Source organism: Somniosus microcephalus, chromosome 5 (assembly GCF_052327205.1).
Source record: "Somniosus microcephalus isolate GS21.2 chromosome 5, FLI_Smic_1.0, whole genome shotgun sequence".
Classification (NCBI taxonomy): domain Eukaryota; kingdom Metazoa; phylum Chordata; class Chondrichthyes; order Squaliformes; family Somniosidae; genus Somniosus; species Somniosus microcephalus.
Window position 1 is genome coordinate 155,991,881 of NC_140991.1, and position 24,932 is coordinate 156,016,812.

The following is a 24,932-nucleotide window of genomic DNA, read 5'->3' on the forward strand; positions in this document are numbered from 1 at the left end:
GGAAATACCTAAAATGGATATATATGTATTGCCAGATGGAGGACCACCACTGCTAGGACGTGAATGGATCCAGAAGATACAATTAGATTGGCATTCCATACAGGCACTGAAGGTTGAGGCCAAAAAGGATGACGACGTCACACCTGGACGACTGTCAAAACTGCTAACTGATGGAAAAGAAGTGTTCCAGGAGGGACTAGGAACACTAAAAGGAATAACAGCAACGAGTAAAATAGAGGAAAATGCAAGCCCAAAGTTTCTGAAGGCCAGACCAGTGCCTTATGTGATCAGATCAGCTGTTGAAGCAGAGCTGGAAGGGTTGGAACGTTCAGGAGTACTGTCCAAAGTGGACTGGAGCGAGTGGGCTACACCCATCATTCCTGTAATGAAGAGGTCGTTGAGTAATACGCCTGGGGAACCAAAGAAGGTCCGCATCTGTGGGGATTTTAAGGTGACAGTGAACCCAGTCCTTCACATGGTACAATATCCGCTTCCACGAATTGAGGATATTGTCGCCTCGCTATCTGGAGGTAAATGCTTCACCAAAATTGATCTAGCCCAGGCGTACTTGCAAATGGAGGTAGAAGAAGCTTCGAAACAATACCTTACGATCAACACTCATAAAGGTCTCTATCAATACAACCGGCTGGTGTTTGGAGTAGCCTCGGCTCCGGCTATCTGGCAAAGGGCGATGGATCAGGTGCTGCAAGGGATTCCAGGGACCCAGTGTTATTTGGACGACATCTTGGTCACAGGCAAAAATGATGGTGATCACCTCGCCAACTTGGAGAAGGTGCTCACCAGATTAAAGGAGTATGGGCTACGAGCTAATCGCCACAAGTGCGAGTTTTTCCAGAAACAGATCTTGTATTGTGGCCACGTCATCGATGAAGAGGGGTTACATAAGTCCCCTGACAAGATTGAGGCAGTAGTCAAGGCTCCAGCACTGGAAAATCTGTCACAACTGAGGTCGTTCCTCGGGCTGGTAAACTACTACCACAAGTTCTTACCAAATTTGTCTACGGTATTACACCCACTGAACACCCTACTGCAAACAGGGGTACCGTGGAAGTGGGATGACGAACGTAGACGAGCTTTCCAGAAGTGTAAAGAAGTGATCACATCAAAAGAGGTGTTGGCCCATTTCAACCCAGCACTACCAATTCGTTTGGCATGTGATGCATCACCCTATGGTATTGGAGCGGTGCTGTCGCACAAATTCCCTGACGGGTTGGAGAGGCCAGTAGCCTTTGCGTCTCGGTCACTAACCTCAGCCGAGCGCAACTACGCCCAGATTGACAGGGAGGCCCTCAGCCTAGTATGGGGAGTAAAAAAATTCAACCACTATCTGCATGGGCAGAAGTTCACCTTGCTGACTGACCACCAACCACTTGTCTCCATCTTTAATCCTAAGAAGGGCATTCCAGTGATGACTGCACAGCGGTTACAAAGATGGTCCCTGTTTCTAGGGGCGAATCAATATGAAATAGAATATAAAGGCACGAAACAGCATGGGAACGCTGATAGGCTATCGCGCCTGCCACTGCCTACTGTGGAGGAAGCACCAGCAGTGGACCCTATCGAGATATTTTATTCGTCAATAATTGAACGATTGTCAGTAACGAACGCGGATATAGAGGAGGAGACCCGCAATGATCCAACGCTGTCTCGGGTATATGAATTGACGGTGAGGGGATGGCCAACTTATGGCGACTCACTGTTGCCAGCATTCTCATCCAGAAGAGAACAGCTGTCAGTATGCCAGGGGACAGTGATGTGTGGATCCAGAGTGGTGATTCCACCCAAGTTAAGGGAGAGAGTGCTAAATGAGCTACATGAAGGTCATCTGGGGGGAGTGAAAATGAAAAGCCTTGCTAGGGCTTATGTGTGGTGGCCGGGAATCGATCAACAAATCGAAGACCTAACTAAGAGCTGCTTAGGATGCCAGAAGGTCCAAAATGCACCACCACATGCCCCTCTACACCCATGGGAGTGGCCCTCCTCTCCATGGCAATGGGTGCATATTGATTTTGCTGGTCCATTCATGGACTCAATGTTCTTAATAGCAGTGGATGCTCATTCAAAGTGGCCTGAGGTGATAGAAATGTCTTCAACCACTACAGAGAAAACGATTGCAGTCCTACGGACCATATTTGCCAGAAACGGTTTGCCAGAGCAGATTTGCACTGATAATGGACCACAGTTTGTGTCCGACGAGTTCCAAAAATTCATGAGAAGGAATGGGGTAAAGCATTACACATCTGTCCCGTATCATCCAGCCACAAATGGATTGGCTGAGAGGTTCATACAAACCTTTAAGAAGGCGATAAAGGCCATGTGCGACGATTAAATTCCACAACAGCATAAGATGGACAATATCTTATTAGCCTACCGAAACGCGACACATGCAGTTACCAACCAGACCCCGGCCATGATGTTCTTTAACCGAAGGTTGAGATCTCGTCTGGACTTGCTCAGACCAAATGTGTGAAGAAATGTTGAGGACAAACAATTCCAGCACATCAATGAGAAGCCGACAAGGAGCTTCAATGTAGGGCAACCAGTCTTGGCCCGTGACTATCGAACAGAGAAATGGCAACCCGGAACGATATGTACAAGGCAGGGGCCATTAATGTACACAGTGGATGTCGGGGAGAACATTGTGAGACGCCACGTCGATCAGATCTTAGCATCACAGGAACGCGTCAACCCCATGGCTCGAGTACCTGGGGATGAACCCGACATACCGGTAGCATCTACCTCAGACCCAGTAGCAGTGGAACCCGATGAACTACCCGATGAAAAGGGGTCAGAATCGCCTCTGCACCAAGAACAAGAACCTCCGGAAAGGCGCTATCCCGAAAGGGTCAGGAAGCCACCCCAAAGACTGAATCTATAAATGGACTTTTGTTGTTTAATGTACATGTTGAAATGTTAATTGTTATTTGAATATTAGGGGTACTACTAATCTAAAAGGGGAGGAATTGTAGTGTATGTGTCTTTAAGTCAGAACTACTTTTACAGCTCCTGTATACTGTAGTACCGGCAGTGACCACACCTGTATATAAGCTTTGCGCATGCCTCTGTACCCCCAGTCTTGAGACTACCCTCCTCCAGTAAAGACCTGTTTATTGTTAATGTACAGCATCTGTGTGATTATTTAATAACAGCATATCCACTGAACCACGGATCCAACAAAAATGGTGCTTAACTACCTTTTAACAAGCTTTTAAGTATCTAAATTGGCAGGTCTGTTCAGGGATGACTAACCCGACATTTGGGAAAGTGACAAGGAGGTGGGTTTAAAGTGGGATACCGACCCGCTGTCAATCATTGTGATTCTGACAGCAGACCTGCCTCCAAACCCGCACTCTGAGTGCCGGTAAAATTCTGGCCAAGATATTTGTGGGTTGAAATTGTGCTGCATGAGAAATACATTAACAGATTGAGAGGGAATTTTTTGTTACTTTAACAGAGGTGTTAATCTCTTTAAAAACAAATGGGTTAACACTTTTGAGAAAATAACAGATACAGGAATTTCATATGAACATATATCAACATGTTGTAACTAATGTGCCACAGTGTAATTTCAGCCCATTAGATGAAGAGCCTCATCTGGCTGCAAAGTGACAGGGCAATGACGCAACCCACTGTACACCGCCTATTATCTAATTTATTTAAAGAAATTTGACTTGCAAATTTCTGATGCTAAATATTACAAAGCAGAATTTGACTAATTTGTGAAATCATAACTGCAATCAGGAAGGAAGGCAACTAACTGTCTGCCAGGCTTTTACCAATTTCAGCAGCTATGAGCTGCTCAGGAATGATTCTTCCCATGATTTTTGTTAAGATCAGTACCACCCAATATTCATGTGGTTAAGATAAAGAATTCAGCAGTGTGGGGATTGCAGATTCTAAGGCCGCGAATTTAATAGAGGAGGCGGGATGGCGGTGGGACAGCTGGTTTCTGGTCCCGCTCCCAGCTGCATCTACTCTGCAGACGTGATTTTCCCTTGATTGGCCTTGTTAAGCCTGCTCTACTGGCCAATTAACAGGAAGCGGGTCTCATGATGTCATTTGATGACGCATCGTCAGCTGGTTTCCTTAAAGGGACCACGTCCACATGGGGTTTGACAGTTGTTCTGTCAGTGTTTGACAGCATTGAGGTGCTGCAAACACTGATAATCACTGCACAAAGCTGAACGCTTGCACCCAGGCTCTCTAATGAGTCACAGCACGCAGGGAGGTTCTCTTCCCTTCCAAGGGCGGAAGAGACCTCCCAGGACACCAACTTACCTTGCACCTCCACCCAACCCTATCTACTTTATCACTTCCCCATCTCACTAGCCACCCCTCACACTCACCGTCATCCTACTGCAAGCATACCAACTAACAAAACACAAGGGTAGGCACTTGAGAGGTTTTCTACCCGCTGTCAATCTTTGCTATTTTGACAGCGGACCCGCCTCCAAACCCGCCCCCTCAGCGCTATTAAATTCACGGTCTAAATATGTACCGTAATTCAATAGAGCACACAATAGTGCATCAACATGCGTCAACACCAAAACCCTTTTATAATTCACAAGAAAAAAGTGCAACCTAATTCTAGGCTTCACTTTGGTGGAAATATAGCTGCAGTCCTTCAGGGATCTAAAAAATTAAATATAGCTATTGGCTAATACATCATTGTAAACACTTTGGGATAGTCTCTGAGAATGCTGTATTGGAACCTTACATTGTACCATCTGCACTCCTCTATTTGAAAATCATGAAGAATGCTGCTGTCGCTAATGGCCATACTAGATTCAAATGTCATTTAATACTGTACCATCTGGTAAAGATGTGAATTTTATTTGCATCATTATTAAACATACTACATTCTTATAAATAAGAAAATCAATTGATTCTTTTTCTTTTTTTAATTTGTTCATGGGGATGTGGGCGTCGCTGACCTGGCCAGCATTTATTGTCCATCTCGAATTGCCCTTGAGAAGGTGGTGAGCCATCTTCTTGAATCGCTGCAGTCCGTGAGGTGAAGGTACTCCCACAGTGCTGTGCGGGAGGGAGTTCCAGGATTTTGACCCAGCAACAATGAGGGATTGGCGATATATTTCCAAGTCAGGATGGAGGGAAACTTGGAGGTGATGGTGTTCCCATGCGCCTGCTGCCATTGTACATAAGAACATAAGAAACAGGAGCAGGAGTAGGCCAATCAGCCCCTCGAGCCTGCTCCGCCATTCAATAAGATCATGGCTGATCCAATCTTGGCCTCAACATCACTTTCCCACTCTCTCCTCATACCCCTTGACTCCCTTGTAGTTCAAATGTCTGTCAATCTCCGCCTTGAATATATTCAGTGACCCAGCCTCCACAGCTCTCTGGGGCAGAGAATTCCAAAGATTCACGACCCTCTGAGAGAAGAAGTTCCTCCTCATCTCCGTCTTAAATGGGCGACCCCTTATTCTGAAACTATGCCCCCTAGTTCTAGATACCCCCACTAGGGGAAACATCCTCTCAGCATCCACCCTGTCAATCCCCCTCAGAATCTTCTATGTTTCAATAAGATCACCTCTCATTCTTCTAAACTCCAATGAGTATAGCCCTAACCTGCTCAACCTTTCATCATACATCAACCACTTCATCCCAGGAATCAACCTAGTGAACCTTCTCTGCACTGCCTCCAATGCACGTACAGGAAACTCTTTTTTATCTGGCACCAACGGGACCGGCGTGGTGCCAGTTTATCAAAAAGTCCGGATTACAGAGAGGTATAGTAAAAGGTACAAGAGCCCCACACACAGCCACAGATCCAGGCATCCCTGTTGCATGGCAACTGGTGCAGGAACCCCGGCCACAGATCCAGGCATCCCTGTTGCATAGCAACAGGTGCAGGAACCCCGGTTACACGGCCACAGATCCAGGAACGGCCACTAATATGAAATAAAACTGACCTGAACCTACTCCTGAATTTTGCCGGTTATCAGAGATTTCCGGTTATTTAGGTGCTGGTAAATCGAGAGTTTCCTGTATATCTTTCCTTAAATATGGAGACCAAAACTGTACGCAGTACTCTATGTGCGGTCTCACCAGCGCCCTGTAAAGTTGCATCAAAACATTCCTACTTTTATACTCCATACCCCTTGCAATAAAGGCCAACATTCCATTAGCCTTCCTAATTACTTGCTGTACCTGCATGCTAACTTTTTGTGTCTCATGTACTAGGACCCCCAGATTCCTTTGTACCGCATTTTGTAGTCTCACTCTATTTAAATAATAATTTGCTTTTTCATTCTTCCTTCCAAAGTGGATAACCTCACATTTTCCCGCATTATACTCCATCTGCCAAATGTTTGCCCACTCACTTACCCTATCTATATCCCTTTGCAGACTCTTTGTGCTGGATTTTGCCAATGGGGAGCTTTTGGAGGCGGGTTTTAGTCCCGCCACCATCCAATTCCTGCCAACCTACGCTATTTTCCCTTGATTGACCTTGTTAAGCCCACCCAGTGGGCTTAGCAGGCCAATTAAGGGGAAGCCGGTTACAAAGAACGTCAGCGTATGACGTTTCATCGACAGAAGAGTTGTCATCGTTTGACAGCTCTGTGAAGCTGTCAAAACACTGACATTCTCTGTAGTTCGATGAGTTCTTGTATTCAAGACTCATCAAACCTCTTTCTTTAGCAGAAATTAGATGGTTGTTGCATTGGAGAATGCAGGAGCCATCTGTCATCTCTGCCGCGGAGATGCGAGACTCTCCACATCCACAACGATTGAAGCCTGCAGGAAGAAACAAAGATAAGTAAACTTTTTCTAACACTTTCCACTTACCTCACATACTTACCTCTCCACACTTGCACCCATCACTTACCTCCACAACGCACTTTTGCACCCCGCAGACCCACTGCTCACCTCGGTGACCCTGGCAGGGTTCGCAGCCTTCTGGAAGCCCGCACTTGTGTGGGTAAAATCAGGATAATCCTTTTATCTGCCTGTTAACTACCTGTCAACAGGCAGTTAAGTGGCTGTAATCCCCTTCCCGCCTCCAAGGAGACGGGACCCGGCGCGGGTCGGCTACCCACCTCCTGGCGGGATGGGCATCCACCCCCAGATTCTGCCATTTTCCCGGCAGTCCCGCCTCTATACCTGCCTCCCAGGGCTGGCAAGATTGCGTCCTTTGTGTCCTCCTCACAACTTGCTAACCCACCTATCTTTGTATCATCAGCAAATTTGGCTACAATATACTCGGTCCCTTCATCCAACACATTAATATAGGTTGTAAATAGTTGAGGCCCCAGCACTGCTCCCTGTGGCACCCCACTAGTTACCGTTCGCCAACCGGAAAATGACCCATTTATCCTGACTCTCTGTTTTCTGTTAGTTAACCAATCCCCTATCCGTGCCAATATATTACCCCCAACCCCATGCACTCTTATCTTGTGCAGTAACCTTTTATGTGGCACCTTATAAAATGCCTTCTGGAAATCCAAATACACTACTGGTTCCCCTTTATCCACCCTGTTTGTTACATCCTCAAAGAACTCTAGCAAATTTGTCAAACACGATTTCCCTTTCATAAAACCATGTTGACTCTGCTTGATTGTCTGATGTTTTTCTAAATGTCCTACTATTATCTCCTTAATAATGGTCGCCTGAGATAGACAGTGTTTGAAGACCAGGACCTCAAACCTGGCACTAAGCTCATGATCTACAGAGCAACAGTGATACCCGCCCTGCTGTATGCCTCAGAGACATAGACCATGTACAGCAGGCACCTCAAAGCACTGGAGAGGTATCACCAATGCTGCTTCCGCAAGATCCTGCAAATCCATTGGCAGGATAGATGCAACAACGTCAGTGTTCTGGCTCAGGCCAACATCCCCAGCATCGAAGCTTTGACCACGCTCGATCAGTTCTGATGAACGGGTCACATTGTCCACATGCCCGATACGAGACTCCCAAAACAAGCGCTCTACTCGGAGCTCCGGCACGGCAAGAGAGCCCCAGGTGGGCAGAGGAAACGCTTCAAGGACACCCTCAAAGCCTCCTTGAAAAAGTGTAACATCCCCACCGACACCTGGGAATCCCTGGCCCAAGACCGCACAAAGTGGAGGAGAAGCATCCGGGAAGGCGCCGAACCCTCGAGTCTCTTTGCTGGGAGCAAGTGGAAGCCAAGCGCAGGCAGCGCAAGGAGCGCACGTCAACCCAAGCACCCCACCCACCCACCCCTTCAACCACCGTCTGCCCCACCTGTGACAGAGACTGTAGGTCCGGCATTGGACTCATCAGTCACCTGCGAACTCATTTTTTATGTGGAAGCAAGTCATCCTCGGTTCCGAGGGACTGCCTAAGAAGAAGAAGAATGGATTCCAGCATTTTCACAATGACAGATGTTAGGCTAACTGGCCTATAGTTTCCTGCTTTCTGTCTCCCTCCTTTCTTGAATAGTGGCGTTACATTTGCAGTTTTCCAATCCGCTGGGACCTCTCCAGAATCCAGGGAATTTTGGTAGATTACAACCAATGCATCCACTATCTCTGCAGCCACTTCTTTTAAGACCCTAGGATGCAGGCCATCAGATCCAGGGGACTTGTCGGCCTTTAGCCCCATTAGTTTGCCTAGTACTTTTTCACTAGTGATAGAGATTGTTTTAAGTTCCTCCCTCCCTATAGCCCCTTGATTATCTATTATTATTGGAATGTTTTTAATGTCTTCTACCGTGAAGACCGATCCAAAATACATTCATAGAAATAAGCAGGCCGCTTGATTGGCACCCATTCTCCTTCTAGGTTGTAGAAGTCGCGTGTTTGGGAGGTGCCGTCGAAGAAGCCTTGGCGAGTTGCTGCAGTGCATCTTGTCGATGGTACACACTGCAGTCACGGTGCGCTGGTGATGGAGGGAGTGAATGTTTAAGGTGGTGAATGGGGTGCCAATCAAGCGGGCTGCTTTGTCTTGGATGGTGTTGAGCTTCTTGAGTGTTGTTGGAGCTGCACTCACCCAGGCAAGTGGAGAGTATTCCATCACACTCCTGACTTGTGCCTTGTAGATTTTGGAAAGGCTTTGGGGAATCAGGTGAGTAACTCGCCACAAAATACACAGCTTCTGGCCTGCTCTTGTAGCCACAGTATTAATGTGGCTGGTCCAGTTAAGTTTCTGGTCAATGATGACTCCCAGGATGCTGATGGTGAGCAATTTGGCGATGGTGATCCCGCTGAATATCAAGGGGCGGTGGTTAGACTCTCACTTGTTGGAGATGGTCATTGCCTGGCACTTGTGTGGCATGAATGTTACTTGCCACTTATCAGCCCAAGCCTGAATGTCGTCCAAGTCTTGCTGCATGCGGGCATGACCTGGACGACATTCATTAGACTTCTCATTAAGTTTAAATGAGAATGCATGCAGAGGTTTGTTAGGTGCCTCTTCTTAGCGTTGTTCTCATCTCTTTCTATACAAATGTGAAATCCCCCCACTTCTCAAAAACTCCACACTCAACTCCTCTGTCCTGGCAAACTATCGCCCCATCTCCAATCTGCCATTCCTCTTCGAAGTCCTTGAACATGCTGACGTTTCCAAGATCCAAGTGTTTTAGGACGTTCTCCTACATTAAAGGTGCTATATAAATGCAAGTTGTTATTGTTGTTTAAATGTTATCAGCCAGTGATTATTTTAGCAAAAGAAAATGCTGAATGATAAATTAATCACTGGTATAATTAAACTCCTGACATACACACACCTAGGTCCTGAATTTCCAAGGAGTTCTTCCAAACCCTCGCTGTAACTTTGGCAGAACCATTAGTGGAACAGTGTAAATAGCTGGCTTTAGAGAAGCCTTACAGAATTTCCAGGCGCTATTCTTCATTACTGTCTGAAAAACGATCATTTCTTTCACTGAGAAAGAAATCCTGTGCTAATTTGCTTCATCTTTGAAAAGCGCAAATATGTTGTATCCTCAGCTGGAACAAGAAAAAAAATCTTTAATTTTTTTTGTCTGTCAATTACTCTGCTGCTTATTTTAAACTAATTGGTCCTGTTTCTCTGTGGATCAACTAAAGTGATGGACACTGAAGCAAATATATCATAACTATCCTGTCCACTGCCGGTACAGGCTGCTATTGGGTGTGCAGTCTACCCAACCTCTTAATTCATAGTGGCCTTGTTCAAATTAAAAATGTTGAACTAGTGGATTGTGAGTGAAAGAGCTCAGGTGTAAACAACCATTTTACCACAAATCCCAATACTCCTCCTTCTGCTGCTTAAACAGTTTGAGTACACCATTCTGTTTAACTTCTCTGTTAAAATGATTGCTCTTTCACTCTTAAAATTAGGTTAATACTTACATCCAAAATATACATTTTATGTACATACATTATTACAAACTTTGACTGAATTTAAGTCCTATAGTTAAAGTTCTACTAAGATATTGACTCAAAGTTTAAAAAACTATGTTGGTTATTATTTTACTCAAAGAACATATTAAGAATTTTAGTGGAGTTTGTCAAAGTAATGATAAAAATACTTATTGCTGCTTCAATTATCATCTTGACTGATTGATGGATGGATATTCCTTCAGCATATGATGTGAATAGTTAAAAATAAACACATAATGGTGTTGTGTAAACAAACCATGCTAAAATGGAACTGTTGACTATGTTGCACAATGTTAATATTTATTTTTGCTGCCAAAAGAGGGCTTTACTGATTTTTTTTGAGTTTACATTAAGAAACATTATTACCCTGTTATATATGGCCTTGGATCTGATAGATTGCCAGAATTTGGAAAATATTCCATTCCTCAACACTGACATTCCTCATTAGCATGACAATTCACCCCTCCCAAGAAAAGTGCAACTTTTTCATGGTAAAAAATGGTAATTTCTCCCTCATATAAACAAACACAAAATGTATTATTGCACAAAGCCTTACAGAAGAATACACTTCTCCCATATGTCCCTTACCTCTACTGACACTTTGGTCTCAGCATTACAGTCATCTGTCACAGAAAAAGTGAATGTCTGTGATTCCTGTAAAAAAACCTTCCATATAAGTAGTCCTGCAGGAGAAAGGCTAGCATCCTGGGGTCCAGTATCTATGTTAAAAACAACAGCAGATCCTTCTGGGTCAGAAGCCAAGAACTGGTACACAAAATTTTCACCAGTAAAAGTCTGCAGTTTATCTTGTGAAGCTTGAAATATTGGAGGTTGGTTATCTGCAAAAGTAAGTGACCATTTTAGTTCAGACAGAAACAAATAACAAAATACTCTACAGTTGCTAAAGGGCAGATTTTAAATCTCAGCCGGCTGGTGGAGCACACAGGCTGGCTACCTGATCCTGCTGGTGGGAGGCCGGTCCATTTTGAGAGCCTGGCCACATTATCCTACATGTCCCGAACAGGAGTCCTGCTACAGCTCACCGGCCGCAATATTGGGTGGCCCAACGATTGAGCCGGCCGGCACAAAAGGTCCGGGGGAGAGGGGTGGAGTGGGCCGATCATGGCGGGGTGGAATTAGTGATTAGAATAATATTTATTGCAACAGACTATTCTCCGAGTGGTGCCAGCGCTGTTAGCCTCACCATTATTTTTACTGCAAAATCTGGCCTATTTAATAGCTTCAACAGACTTTTTATTATTTTTAATATATAAATAATCAAGGTGGGATTTTCTGCTACAGTGCTCCTAATGGGTGGTGGGAATGCATAATGGGAAATTACACAATCCTAGCCTATGTTTATCTATTTTACTAAAATTCATATGATCTGTTACCATTTTTTGCTTATATTGGGCTTCAGCCAATGAGGAGTAAAATTCATGAATGACATAAATATTACAGTACGATTTGATCTCTGGCATCACACAACTACAGCAAAACATGGGTAAATTCAGATACTGTTATAATATATCTCAACAAACAACCAGAGATGATGGAATATTAACTTACTTTCATTAATAGACCACTCAAATTTGGATGTGTCCGGTCTGCACAAAAGGCAAGGGCTAGTTGGATTTGGATCCCCTGCAGCATAACAGAGCCCATCAATATTGCATGTTTTCTCCTGGAAAAAATAGAAGTACAATACAGAAAAAGCAAAATACAAATGTATGCAGAGTATTCAAACAAACATATGTTTCAGAGGACTTGGCTGTGATGATTTATATACACACACATTGCCTGTGGCCTGTGTGAATTTATATAGTGAATAAGCCTTTCTGAATAATGCATGAGTGACAAATATATCATGATATTGGGTCCTGAAGCTGTCTATCATATCCAACAGACAATACTGTTTATACAATGACATTGCTGACAGATTTGATATACGTAGCCGTCAAACCCTTACGGCAATGCACATGGTAAGTCAGAGAATATGGCCATTCTCTTATTTGCCTCTGCTTTCTTTGTGTAACTGTTTTTCCATCTCTCGTCTTCTGCTTCTGTTTCTTCTGCTTCTCTCCCAATAACTCTGCATTTTTCTTCTTTCCTTTGGGTGGTGTTTGGACAGAAGCCACAATGGTTGCAGTCTGCATTTTAAGTCAGAGGGTTGTGGGGAAAATGTGACTTTCAGTAGCTAAATTCCTATCCCCTATCACTTTGAACTACTTGCTGAACACTGCAGCCTGTCCTCTCCCTTGGTATGCTATCACTCATCTCACCATTAACTCTTCATCCACTTTTCCTCTGCTCCCACTCACTCTCTCCAAGTGTGGGTGGCAAGAGGACATAAGCTCCTTCAGTTTTAATCAGGTTTCTTCTTCTTCCCCTCCTATCACCTTCACTTCCTATCTGTTTCCCTCAAACAAGAATTCAATTTGTTTTAAAAAAAATAAATCAAATTAGAATGAGGAAAGAAACTGCTTATATTAATTTCTCTATATTTATGCCTTTCTCTTTGTCTCTTTTTCCCTCTCTCATATGTGTTAGAAATAAAAATCTCTATCTTGCTAGTATAAGCAATTAGCATTGATCTTTAGTAATGTTCAACTAAACACAGGTTAGGTGTTTAGCTGGCTTCAAAATTCCATTTTTTTTTATTGAATTAACATTAAATCAAGAAAGACACATTCACTTTTTAACCCCTTTCTCTCTCAATCACACAGATGTAAGTAATAATTAGCAAATATATTTTTCTAATTGTCAACAAAACACAGGTGAGATAGGTTGAAGATTCAACTGGTTTATTGTTTAATGAAAATGGAACTAATGGGAAGATGAAAATTCTCTCTCTCTTGCCCTTGTCCTCCTTCCTCAGCTTAGTACACTTTCTGAAGTTTATAGAATAGAAAACAAAAGCTACAACAGGTCTGTAAGCAGAACACTATCTATTAAATCTCTATCACACATGTCCCTGTTTTATTAAAACACTCAATATACATTTTACCTCAAAGCTTTTGAAATTTCTTTATAAGATTTATTTATTTATAAGAACATAGGAACAGGAGCAGGCCATTCAGCTCCTCGAGCCTATTCCTCCATTCTATTAGATCATGGCTGATCTATATCTCAACTTCATTTACCTGCCTTGGCTCCATATCCCTTGATACCTTTACCTGACAAAAACCTATTGATTACAGTCTTGAAGATTTAAATTGACCCAGCATCCACAGCTTTTTTGGGTGAGAATTCCAGATTTCCACTACTGTGTGAAAAAGTGCTTCCTGATTTCATTCCTAAAAGGCCTAGCTCTAATTTTAAGATTAGATCCACCTGTTTTGGATTCTCCTACCAGAGGATATAGTTTATCTGTACCTACGCTATCACAACCGTTATCATTTAAAACACATTAATTACATCATCTCTCAAGCTTCTAAACTCAAGGGAATACATAATAAGTTTATGCAACTTGTCCTCATAATTTAACCCCGTTAGCCCTGGTATCATTCTGGTGAATCTGCACTGTACCCCCTACAAGGCCAATATATTTTTCCTGAAGTTCGGTGCCCAAAACAAAATGCAGTACTGCAGATGGGGTCTGACCAAGGCTCTATACAACTGAAACATCACTTCCTCACTTTTGAATTCCAGCTCCTTTGAGATAAAGGTAACATTCCATTAGCCTTTTTGATTATTTTTTTGTACCTGTGCACTAGCTTTTAGTGATTTGTGTAAATGAACATCCAAATTCCTTTGTTCCGCCACAGCTCCTAGGCTCTCACCATTAAGAAAATGTTCCAATTTGTCTTTCTCGGATTCAAAGTGTTCCAAAGTGGTAACCTCACACTGAACTCCATCTGTCACAATTTTGTGAACTCACTTGGTCTGTCAACTTGCCTTTTTAACTTCCTGCTCCCTTTCCATTTGAAGAATAGCTACTGAGTAGAAAATGCTAGAAGCTGAATAAAATCCATCAGTATATCTGACTGAACATCTGCACTAATGCATCCTGGGAAATTAGTTACACAGCACATACTCAGACCACACAATCCAAACTGATTTCCCAGAGTCATAGCTCTAGGCAAAAATATCAAATCCACGCCCAGGCTTTGCAAGAGACCAAAGCCTACAAGTAAAAACTTTAATGGAGGCATTGAAAATCACAAAAGGCAACTCAGTGGACAACTGTAATCATGTTACTGTGAAATATGTCAAGTCTGGTGGTGACAAAGGCATGGATGAGGATTTCGGCAGCAGATGGCGGAGGTGGGGCGGAGATAGGCAGAGGTGGAAGTATGCGATCTTTGTGACGGAAAGGATATAGAGCCAAAAGCTGAGCTCGGGATCAAATAGGCTGCCGAGGTTGCGAACAGTCTGCTTCACCCTGAGACAGTGGTCAGGGTGAGGGAGGGAATCGGAGGCAAGGGTACGGAGTTTGTGGTTTTGGTCTTCCCAATATTTAACTAGAGGAAATTGTGGCTCACCCAGGACTGGATGTCGGAGAAGCAACATGACAACACAGAGGCAGTGGAGGGGTCAAGAGGCTGGTGGAGAGGTAGAACTGGGGGTCGTCAGCGTACGAGTGGAACATGATACCATGAACAGGATTTTCAGTGCCACCACCTTGTGGAAACCAAGCAGGTGAGGGGGATGCGGGGGGGGGCAAGTTAAAATAACTGTAATCCCTTACCCCGACTGATCCTGCTTCCTTCCCACCGTATCCCCATATTAACCTACACTTTTGGGCAGGTGAGCAGGACACCCGCAGGAAGGAAGCGGTACCCTGTTTTAAATATGCAATTCGGGTCCGATGATGTAATCAGAACCCGATCTGCAATTTCCACCAGAGGCCTGAGCTTGGGAGGCAGTGTCGGCTTCACCGTCAGACCAAGCCTGCCGGGAGCCGGATCCTGGGCTAGAAGCTAAGTTTTAAATTCATTATTCAGGTTTTTTCGTGGGCCAGGAGTGGTCCTCCGGACTTCACAATGAAGTCTTGAGCCTCCCTTGTGCTACCCTCCTCCCCTGATTGCGGGAAGACCCCCACACTCCTGCTGATCATGGTCCAGACCTCTCAGCCTCCCCAAAATTTCCACTCGCGGCCCCGACCTTTCAGCCACACCATCCTACCGATCATGGCCCTGGTCTTTGAAACGTTCACCTCCCCCTCCTGATTTTGACCCCGAGCTTTCCCCCCCCACCCCGCGGGTCCCTGGCTGTGGACTCCCACCTGCCGGCCAGGCTGACCAGCAGGGCCTCCACATCCTGGCCTTGTTGGGTTTTCCGCCCGCTGCTGTGCTTCCCCGCACCATCCGCCCTCCCCATTAATATCGAGGTCCATGTCTTTGCATGATGTTGCTGAGGGGTGTTAGACATCCTGAAGACATGTAGGTTGGATATCTTGGGCAGTTAAAAGTTTAACAGTCAAACTTCTTTATTAAACAGGATGACATTGAAGTGTCGTAAAAGGAATGCATTGTCAGGCTTTCCGATATCAACAGGATGAAGTGTCATGTGGAGAAAGCATGGCTTGTCTTCTGATATGTAAAGTGCTTGTGTAAGGAAATAAGTGTGGGGTAATAAAACAGGGTTAGCGAGTCCTTTTATTAAAGTTAACAGTAGGTAAAGGAAGTTTTGTTTAAGGGAATTGGTTCTGTGGAAAACAATTGCAAACTGTTTTCATAGATAGTCTGTATCAGAGGATTTGGGAAATAGATACGTCATTCTGACATTTTCCTTTGATGTAATCAAAATATGGTGTATAAAGGATCATGGTTTTCAACAGTTTGTCAGAGTGTACTCTAAAGATACAGAAACCAGAAAAGTCACTCTCTGTATACAGTTAAAGGCCGATCACCTTTCTGTGTATCAATAAAGTCTGTTCCGTATACTCCACTACGAAGTCGCATGCTTACTCAAAACATGTTGTGAACCAGAGGAGAAAGGAGGTTGCTTGACAAGGGGCAGCATGTGGATGGGGAAGATGAGGGTGCTAAGGATAGGTCCTTGGGGTCTCCAGAGGTAATAGTGCTGGGTGGGAAGAGAAGTCACTGTTGCAGATTCTCTGGCTATGATTGGATAGGTTACGATGGTATGAGGCGCGAGTTGGGTAGGATGGATTGGGGAACGTTACTTAAAGGGTTGATGGCGGATAGGCAATGGCAAACATTTGAAGATCGCATGGATGAACTACTGAATTTGTTCATCCCAGTTTGGCATAAAAATAAAACAAAAAAGGTGACTCAACCGTGGCTAACAAGGGAAATTAGGGATAGCACAGGATCCAAGGAGAGGACATATAAATTGGCCAGAAAAAGCAGCAAACCTGAGGATTGGGAGCAGTTTAAGATTCAGCAAAGGAGGATAAAGGGATTAATTAAGAGGGGGAAAATAGAGTATGAGAGTAAGCTTTCAGGGAACATAAAAACTGACTGTAAAAGCTTCTATAGATATGTGAAGAGAAAAAGATTGGTGAAGTCAAGCGTAGGTCCCTTGCAGTCAGAATATGGGGAATTTATAATCGGGAACAAAGAAATGACAGACTAATTAAATACATACTTTGGTTCTGTCTTCACAAAGGAGGACACAAATAACCTCCCAGAGATGTCGGGGAACATAGGATCTAATGAGAGGGAGGAACTGAATGAAATCAGTATTTGTAGGGAAATGGTGTTAGGGAAATTGACGGGATTGAAGGCCGATAAATCCCCAGGGCCTGATAATCTACATCCTAGAGTACTTAAGGAAGTGGCCCTAGAAATAGTAGATGCATTGCTGGTCATCTTCCAAGCCTGACATCAGTAGTGGGGGAAATACTAGAGTTCATTATAAAAGATGTAATAGCAGAGCACTTGGAAAACAGTGACAGGATCGGACAAAGTCAACATGGATTTACAAAAGGTAAATTGTGTTCGACTAATCTACTGGAATTTTTTGAGGATGTAACTGGTAGAATAGATAAGGGAGAACCAGTGGATGTGGTGTATTTGGACTTTCAGAAGGCTTTCGATAAGGTCCCGCATAAGAGATTAGCGTGCAAAGTTAAAGCACAAGGGATTGGGGACAAGGTACTGACTTGGATAGAGAACTGGTTGGCAGACAGGAAGCAAAGAGTTGGAATAAACGGGTCTTTTTCCGAATGGCAGGCAGTGACTAGTGGGGTACCGCAGGGATCGGTCCTAGGACCCCAGCTATTCACAATATATATTAATGATCTAGACGAGGGAACTAGATGTAATATCTCCAAGTTTGCAGATGACACAAAGCTGGGTGGGCGTGTGTGCTGTGAGGAGGATTCCGAGAAACTCCAGTATGATTTGGACAGGTTGGGTGATTGGGCAGATGCATGGCAGATGCAGTATAATGTGGATAAATGCGAGGTTATGCACTTTGGTGGCAAAAACAGGAAGGCAGATTATTATCTGAACGGCAATAGATTGGGAGAAGGGGAAGTGCAATGAGACCTGGGTGTTCTTGTGCACCAATCGCTGAAGGTAAGCATGCAGGTGTAGTAGGCGGTTAAGAAGGCAAATGGTATGTTGGCCGTCGTAGCGAGAGGATTCGAGTACAGGAACAAGGATGTCTTGCTGCAGTTGTACAGGGCCTTGGTGAGACCACACCTTGAGTATTGTGTGCAGTTTTGGTCGCCTTATCTGAGGAAGGATGTTCTTGCCATGGAGGGAGTGCAGCAAAGATTCACCACACTGATACCTGGGATGGCAGGAATGATGTATGAGGAGAGATTGGGTCAATTGGGCTTATGCTCGCTGGAGTTTAGAAGAATGAGAGGGGATCTCATTGAAACTTATAAAATTCTAACAGGGCTAGACAGACTAGATGCAGGAAGGATGTTCCTGATGGCGAGGGAGTCCAGAACCAGGGGTCACCATCTAAAGATAAGGGGTAAGCCATTTAGGACAGAGATGAGGAGGAATTTCTTCACCCAGAGAGTGGTGAACCTGTGGAATTCTCTACCACAGAAGGCAGTAGAGGCCAATTCATTAAATATATTCAAGAAGGTGTTAGGTATGTTTCTTAAGGCTAAAGGGATCAAGGGATATGGGGAGAAGGCAGGGGCGGGGTACTGAGTTTGGATGATCAGCCATGATCTCATTGAATGGCGGAGCAGGCTCGAGGGGCCGAATGGCCTACTCCTGCTCCTATCTTCTATGTTTCTTTGTTAGATTGGAACTAAGCGAGGGTAGTCCCACTCAGCTGAACAACAGAGGAGCAGCATTAGAGGAGGATGCTGTGGTCAACCATGTCCAAAGCTACAGAGAGGTCAAGAAGGACAAGGAGGGATAATGCACCATGGTCACTGTCACAAAGGATGTGACCTGTGACTTTGATTGGTGCCATTTCAGTGCTCTGACAAGAGATTTAAGCATGAGAAAGATGGGAACAGATTTGGGAGGTGACAACATATTCAAGGACTTTGGATTGGAAAGGAAGGTTGGAGATTGGGCTGTAGTTTGTAAGGACAGAGAGGTCGAAGCAATTTTGAAAGGGAATGGGACAGTACCTGATGAGCGGGAACCATTTATAATGTCAGCTAGCGTATGGTGCCAGGAAGGGAAGTTAGGTGGTTTGCAGTTTAGTGGGAATGGGGTCAAGGGAGCAGGAGGTGTGTCCCATGGACAAGATGAATTCAAGAGGGTTTATGGGGTGATAGGAGATAAATTAGAAAATGACATGGGTTCAGGGCTAAAGCAGGGAGGAACCTTGGGAGAAGTTTGGCTTGGTAGGCAAGGGGAAGCGGAGGATACAGCAGAGGCAGCTGAAAGAATTATCTCAATCTTAGTGACACACAGGTAAGTGGGCTCTGCAGGACTTCCCACTCATCAATTTTTATAGATGGAATGTGCTGCAGGGGCCACTGATCTCTGCATCGGAATTCCCAATATGCACTCACAACTCCGTGTTGGGAATGCAAATTCATAAAATCTATTCTATATTATATGGGCTATTAATTGATTGACCCTGAAAACAGCACAGGGATCACGATGCGCAATTAGCCCGTGCCCGGTGAATGGAATGCAGGCAGCACGCCAACATTGTGCTGCCTGCTAATTATAATGATTTCTGCATGCAGCCAGTGCTTCCCATGCTATTCATTGGCTGCATGCACCAGCAGGTGGCCCAATATCATTACTAACTTGGACTACTTAAAGCTAACCTGTACCTCTTAAAGGGGAGGTGCGTTGTGGCTGGAGCAGGTGCTGGGAGTTGTTCTGCAATTGAACTTGACCTGGGAAAGAGAGAAGAATGGCTGACCATGGGAGAGAGCGGGCTCCCAGGTTTTTGGACGCTGCACTGGAAGACTTGGTGGAGGAGGTGGAAAGGAGGAGAGATGTCCTTTATCCTCAGGGGGGCAGGAGGCCCTCCAGACACACAATAAGAAGGCAGTGGGAACAGATAACCGCAGAGGTTAATGCAGGGATTGCAGCCCCAAGGATCTGGATGCAGTGATGGAAAAAGTTTAATGACCTCATACAAGTGGTCAAGGTCAGTGAATACTACTTCAAATGCCATATCCTACCAACTGCACTGCTAGCCTCAGCCACTGCTCAATTCACCATATCCCCATCACTCACCTAACAACAATCTCTATCAATCAGGACTCTTACCTAACATAATATGCTTCACCTCACCCTCACTTATTTAGCACTGTTTCAAGCCTCACATCCACATCTCACAGCTTGCGCACACTACCAGCAATTCAACCATGACAGCCACATCACCCAAACGTATTGCATGACACCCACTGACAAACTTCCCTCTCTTGCAGGAGAAGGTGCCGCAAAACCGGAGGCAGCAGGAACTGACCGGTGGGGGAGAGGTGCGCCTGCATGTTCTAACCTCCATGGAGGCGATGGTGCTGGCCATTGTATGAAGGGCCATTGGTGAGGCCATGGCCACCGGCGGGGCTGAAGCCATTGATGATGATGATATCCTCATACCTAATCCTCCTTTTCACATCCAACTTCTCCCTCATCCCTAAATCTCTTCTGACTTACAAGCTGCAGATGGTGTAAGCACTTTCTCCTCTCCCCTCACCACCACTCAACCCTTGTCCCTTCTTCATTTCAGATACCCAAGCACTGCAACCTCCCCAGTCAGCAGTGGAAAAGCAAGAAGACAGTGAAGATGAAAGGACACCATCACTCGATTTCACACTCGCTCAGATACTGACACTGCACATAATTTAGAGTACAGAATAGAGGGGGGATCTGCACGTGGTGAGACACCGGGCACAAGTGTGCTGCAGCCAAGGCAGGGAGAAAGGAGAGTGCAGGTGCCAGCTCGCTGGAGGTCGAGGTCTCACACTAGTTCTGCTGCAGAGGACTTAGATGAGGACTTTGATGGGCCAGGCTACAGAAAAAGGCTGATGGGTGTACACACTGAAATTCTTGGTGCATTGGGAAGCCAGCCAAAAAACACATGTGCAATGTCAAGGAGCATGGAGGAGTCCGGCACCAACTTGGCACAGGGCTTTGCACAGAGTTTGGAGCCCATCCTTTCCAGCATGGAATGGGTGGCCAACTCCATCAGCAACTTGTGGAACCAACCATGATGCAGCGTCTGATGGCTGAAGTCTCAGCTTCCATTGTTGCACAAGCAGAAGCCACCCAACGTCTGGCTGCTGCACTGGAAGCTCAGACTTCTGTCATGCAAGGTCAGCTTGCTGCCAAGCAAGCTCAGACTGCTGCCATCATGGCTGCGGATACCAGTGTTCAAAGGGGTTTACAGGGTGTCACAGCAGTGCAGCAATATGTCCTGCAACAGATTACTAGGATTGCTGAGGCACCGTCCCTGGGGAGTGGCAGTGGCTCCATGGAGCACGAACCTGCTGTCCCCTCTTAGGATGACAACATTCGTCCTCCCACCCCTGCCACTCCGCTAGTACCATTGCTGTTGCCTGTCAACCAACCAGCCCAGACTGCTGCCACCCATGCAGAGATGGTGCAGTCCAAGGCCGGGCCGACTAGGCCCAGAGCTGCATGAGGTCATCCTCCAAGGCCATCTGCAGACACCTCCATTGAAAGTCAGCAGCCTTCCATCAGTCATACTGCAGCCATTGGGGTAGCACCTCATAGTAGCAATAGGACAGGAAGCAAAGGGTAATGTTTGATGGGTGTTTTTGTGACTGGAAGGTTGTTTCCAGTGGGGTTCCACAGGGCTCAGTACTAGGTCCCTTGCTTTTTGTGGTATATATCAATGATTTAGGCTTGAATGTAGGGGGTATGATTAAGAAGTTTGCAGATGATACTAAAATCAGCTGAAGAAGAAAGCTATAGACTGCAGGAAGATATCAATGAACTGGTCAGGTGGGCAGAACAGTGGCAAATGGAATTCAATCCGGAGAAGTGTGAGGTAATGCATTTGGGGAGGGCTAACAAGGAAAGGGAATACACATTAAATGGTAGGATACTGAGAAGCGTAAAGGAACAAAGGAACCTTGGAGTGCAGGTCCACAGATCCCTGAAGGTAGCAGGCCAGGTAGATAAGGTGGTTAAGAGGGCATAGGGAATACTTGCCTTTATTAACCATGTCATAGAATACAAGAGCAGGGAGGTTATGCTTGAACTGTATAAAACACTAGTTAGGCCTCAGCTAGAGTACTTCATGCTGTTCTGGTCACCACATTACAGGAAGGATGTGATTGCACTAGGGAGGGTGCAAAGGAGATTTATGAGGATGTTGCCTGGGCTGGGGAATTTTAGCTATGAGGAAATTTTGGATAGGCTGGGGATGTTTTCTTTGGAACAGAGGAAGTAGAGGGGAGACCTTATTGAGGTATATAAAATTATGAGGGGCCTAGATAGAGTGGATAGGAAGGACCTATTTCCCTTAGCAGAGGGATCAACAACCAGGGGGCATAGATTTAAAGTAATTGGTAGGAGGTTTAGAGGAGATTTATGGGGAACTTTCAGAGGATGGTGGTGGTCTGGAACTCACTGTCTGAAAGGGTGGTAGAGGCAGAAACCCTCACCACAATTAAAAAGTGCTTGGATGTGCACTTGAAGTGCCGTAACCTACAAGGCTACGGACCAAGAGCTGGAAAGTGGGATTAGGCTGGATAGCTCTTTGTCGGCTGGCATGGACACGATGGGATGAAATGGCCTCCTTCAGTGCTGTAAATTTCTATGATTCCAGGACAGGCAAAGGCACACAGACGACAGGCTACTAAGGGAATGCACAAGGGTGATTAGTTTACGTTTGTATGCAAAATGGCATGATTTAATTTATAAGTTTGCATTGGAATGTGTATTTTGTGTTGCCTTTTATTTTTATATTGTGGCCAAGAGGATGATGTGATGGGACAGAGGGCAGGTAAGGCGTGGGAATCTCAGTGAATGGGGAATTGGGTTTGAGGTTACTGGTATCGCACTTGAATTAGGTGTTCAGGTGCAGCACGGACAGAAAGGGGCTGTCTAGTTTGCAGCCGCCCTTTCTCCCTTTCTCCTCCTCCTCTTCATCCATCTCCTCCTCCTTGTGCTCCTGCTCCACAGCTTCTCGCCTGATAGGTGCTGTTCCCTCATGACAGCAAGGATGTGCAGCATGCAGCGTACCATGACAAATCTTGAGACCCGCTCAGCCGAGTACTGCAGGGCTCCTCCAGAGCGGTCCAGGCAGCTTCAGGGTGCCAATAGTCTGCTCTATCAGGCTTCTTGTGGCAGCATGTCCCGTGTTGTATGTATGCTGTGCATGTGTGCGTGGGATGTGAACCATGAGTCGTCATCAGCGGATAGCCCTTGTCGCCCAGTAGCTACCTTTGGTTTGCTGTGGTGGTTGAAATACAGCTGGCACAGCGGACTGCCGCAGAATGAAGGCATCATGACTGCTGCCAGGATACCGGGCACTGACCTGTGTTGTGTCGGTACCTTTCTACCTAGACACAATTTAGGACTCAGAACTGAGAGATTCAAACATGAAGTGCTTTATTGGAAGGAAAGGAAGTTCTGGAAAGTTCCGAACAAAGAGAGCTAAACTTAACAGAGAACACCAAACCATTTATCTCCTGTGACAGCGCCACCACAGGTGGGGGGAGAACACACAATAGAACACACAATACATAACATTTCCTCCCCTCTTAAATGGAAGGTCCACATTATTCCTCAACAGGTAAGTTACTTTCAATGCACTCAACGAACCTAGGGTAGAGGTAGACTGCCTCAAACCCTGACTTTACCCTGGGGTTTATTCTGCCCCAGTCTTGTGGGTAAGTCACTAAGCCTACAGATCCAAGCGTCTTGGAGGCCGCCGCTCTCTGACAGGGTACCGGCGGTCATCGCTGGCTTCCACAGCAGTAGGCATTGACACAGGCCTGGATGGAGACGGTGCCTGTGTCAGTCGAAAGTCAGGAGTTTGCACAGGTGGAACAGTCTCTTTGACTTCCTGTGTTGGAGAAGAGCACTGTGGCAAAGGATGCTGGTTTGCGGTACCATCCGGAAAGAGTTCAGGCCAACCAGCCGTTGGAGCCTCTGTGGCTGCCTCTGCTCCTAGCAACAGTTGATCTGTGTGTCTTCTCCAGACGACGTCCTCAGCAGTCTCAACCGTGTAAGACACAGGGCCCGTCTGCACGATCACCGTAGCAGGAACCCATTTCGGTCCAGTGTTGTAGTTTCGAGCTAGGACGTGCTCTCCAGGGTGAAACCGTCTCTCCTTGGCTCTTTTCTCTCTCTTTTCAACTTGAGCTTGTTGTTGACAATGGACAACCTGTTCTGCCCTTGGAGGTTTGAGTAAGTCAAAACTTGTCCGCAACTGCCTCTTCATCATGAGCGAAGCGGGGGAAGTTTTGGTTGTGGCATGCGGCTCGTTCCTGTAGGACAACAGGAAGCTGTTCAGACGTTGGTGGATTGAGCCCTGACCTTGCGATGCCTTCAAGGCGTGCTTCAAAGTTTCCACAAACCATTCCTGCCTGGCCGTTAGTAGAGGGATGATAGGGCGCAGACCTGATGTGTTGGACACCATTCACATGCAGGAAGGTTGCAAACTCCTGTGATACAAATTGTGGACCGTTGTCACTTACGAGTTGTTCCGGTGAGCCATAACGGCTGAACATCTCACCAAGTTTCTCAATTGTTTTCTCTGCCATGGTAGACCTCATCACAGCGACCTCCGGCCACTTGCTACGAGCGTCCACAACCACCATAAACATCTTCTCTTCGAAAGGACCGGCGAAGTCCACATGTACTCGCTGCCACACTTCTGCAGGCCAATCCCAGGGGTGTAGGGTTGCCAGCTGTGGAACATTCCGGACCCTTTGACATGGGGAACATGTTTTGGCTTTCTCCTCAATATTCCCATCGAGACCTGGCCACCAGAAGTAGCTTCTTGCCATTTCCTTCATCCGAACCATCCCACTGTGGCCTGTATGAAGTTGTTGCAGTATAGGTTCCCTCAGAGGTGGTGGAATGATGACACGGCGTCCCCAAAGAAGACAACCTGCCTGGACGGAGAGCTCATTTCTTTTTGAAACGTAAGGTTTCAAACTAGGAGAATCTCCTATAGCTCTCCCTCGAATGACATCGTCCATTACCTCAGACAGGACTGGATCGTTGCGGG

General features: G+C 45.6%; 1 protein-coding gene across 1 annotated transcript in view; it reads right to left on the bottom strand.

Annotated features, from left to right (window-relative positions):
* vwde (von Willebrand factor D and EGF domains) overlaps nucleotides 1-24,932 on the bottom strand; it is a 374,620-nt gene that overhangs the window by 99,861 nt on the left and 249,827 nt on the right. The window contains exons 16-17 of the mRNA XM_085988385.1: nucleotides 11,937-12,051; nucleotides 10,956-11,206 (exon numbers count right to left, since the gene is read on the bottom strand). Of these exons, the coding sequence (XP_085844511.1) occupies nucleotides 10,956-11,206; nucleotides 11,937-12,051 (366 nt within the window). The remainder of the gene's footprint in view (nucleotides 1-10,955; nucleotides 11,207-11,936; nucleotides 12,052-24,932) is intronic.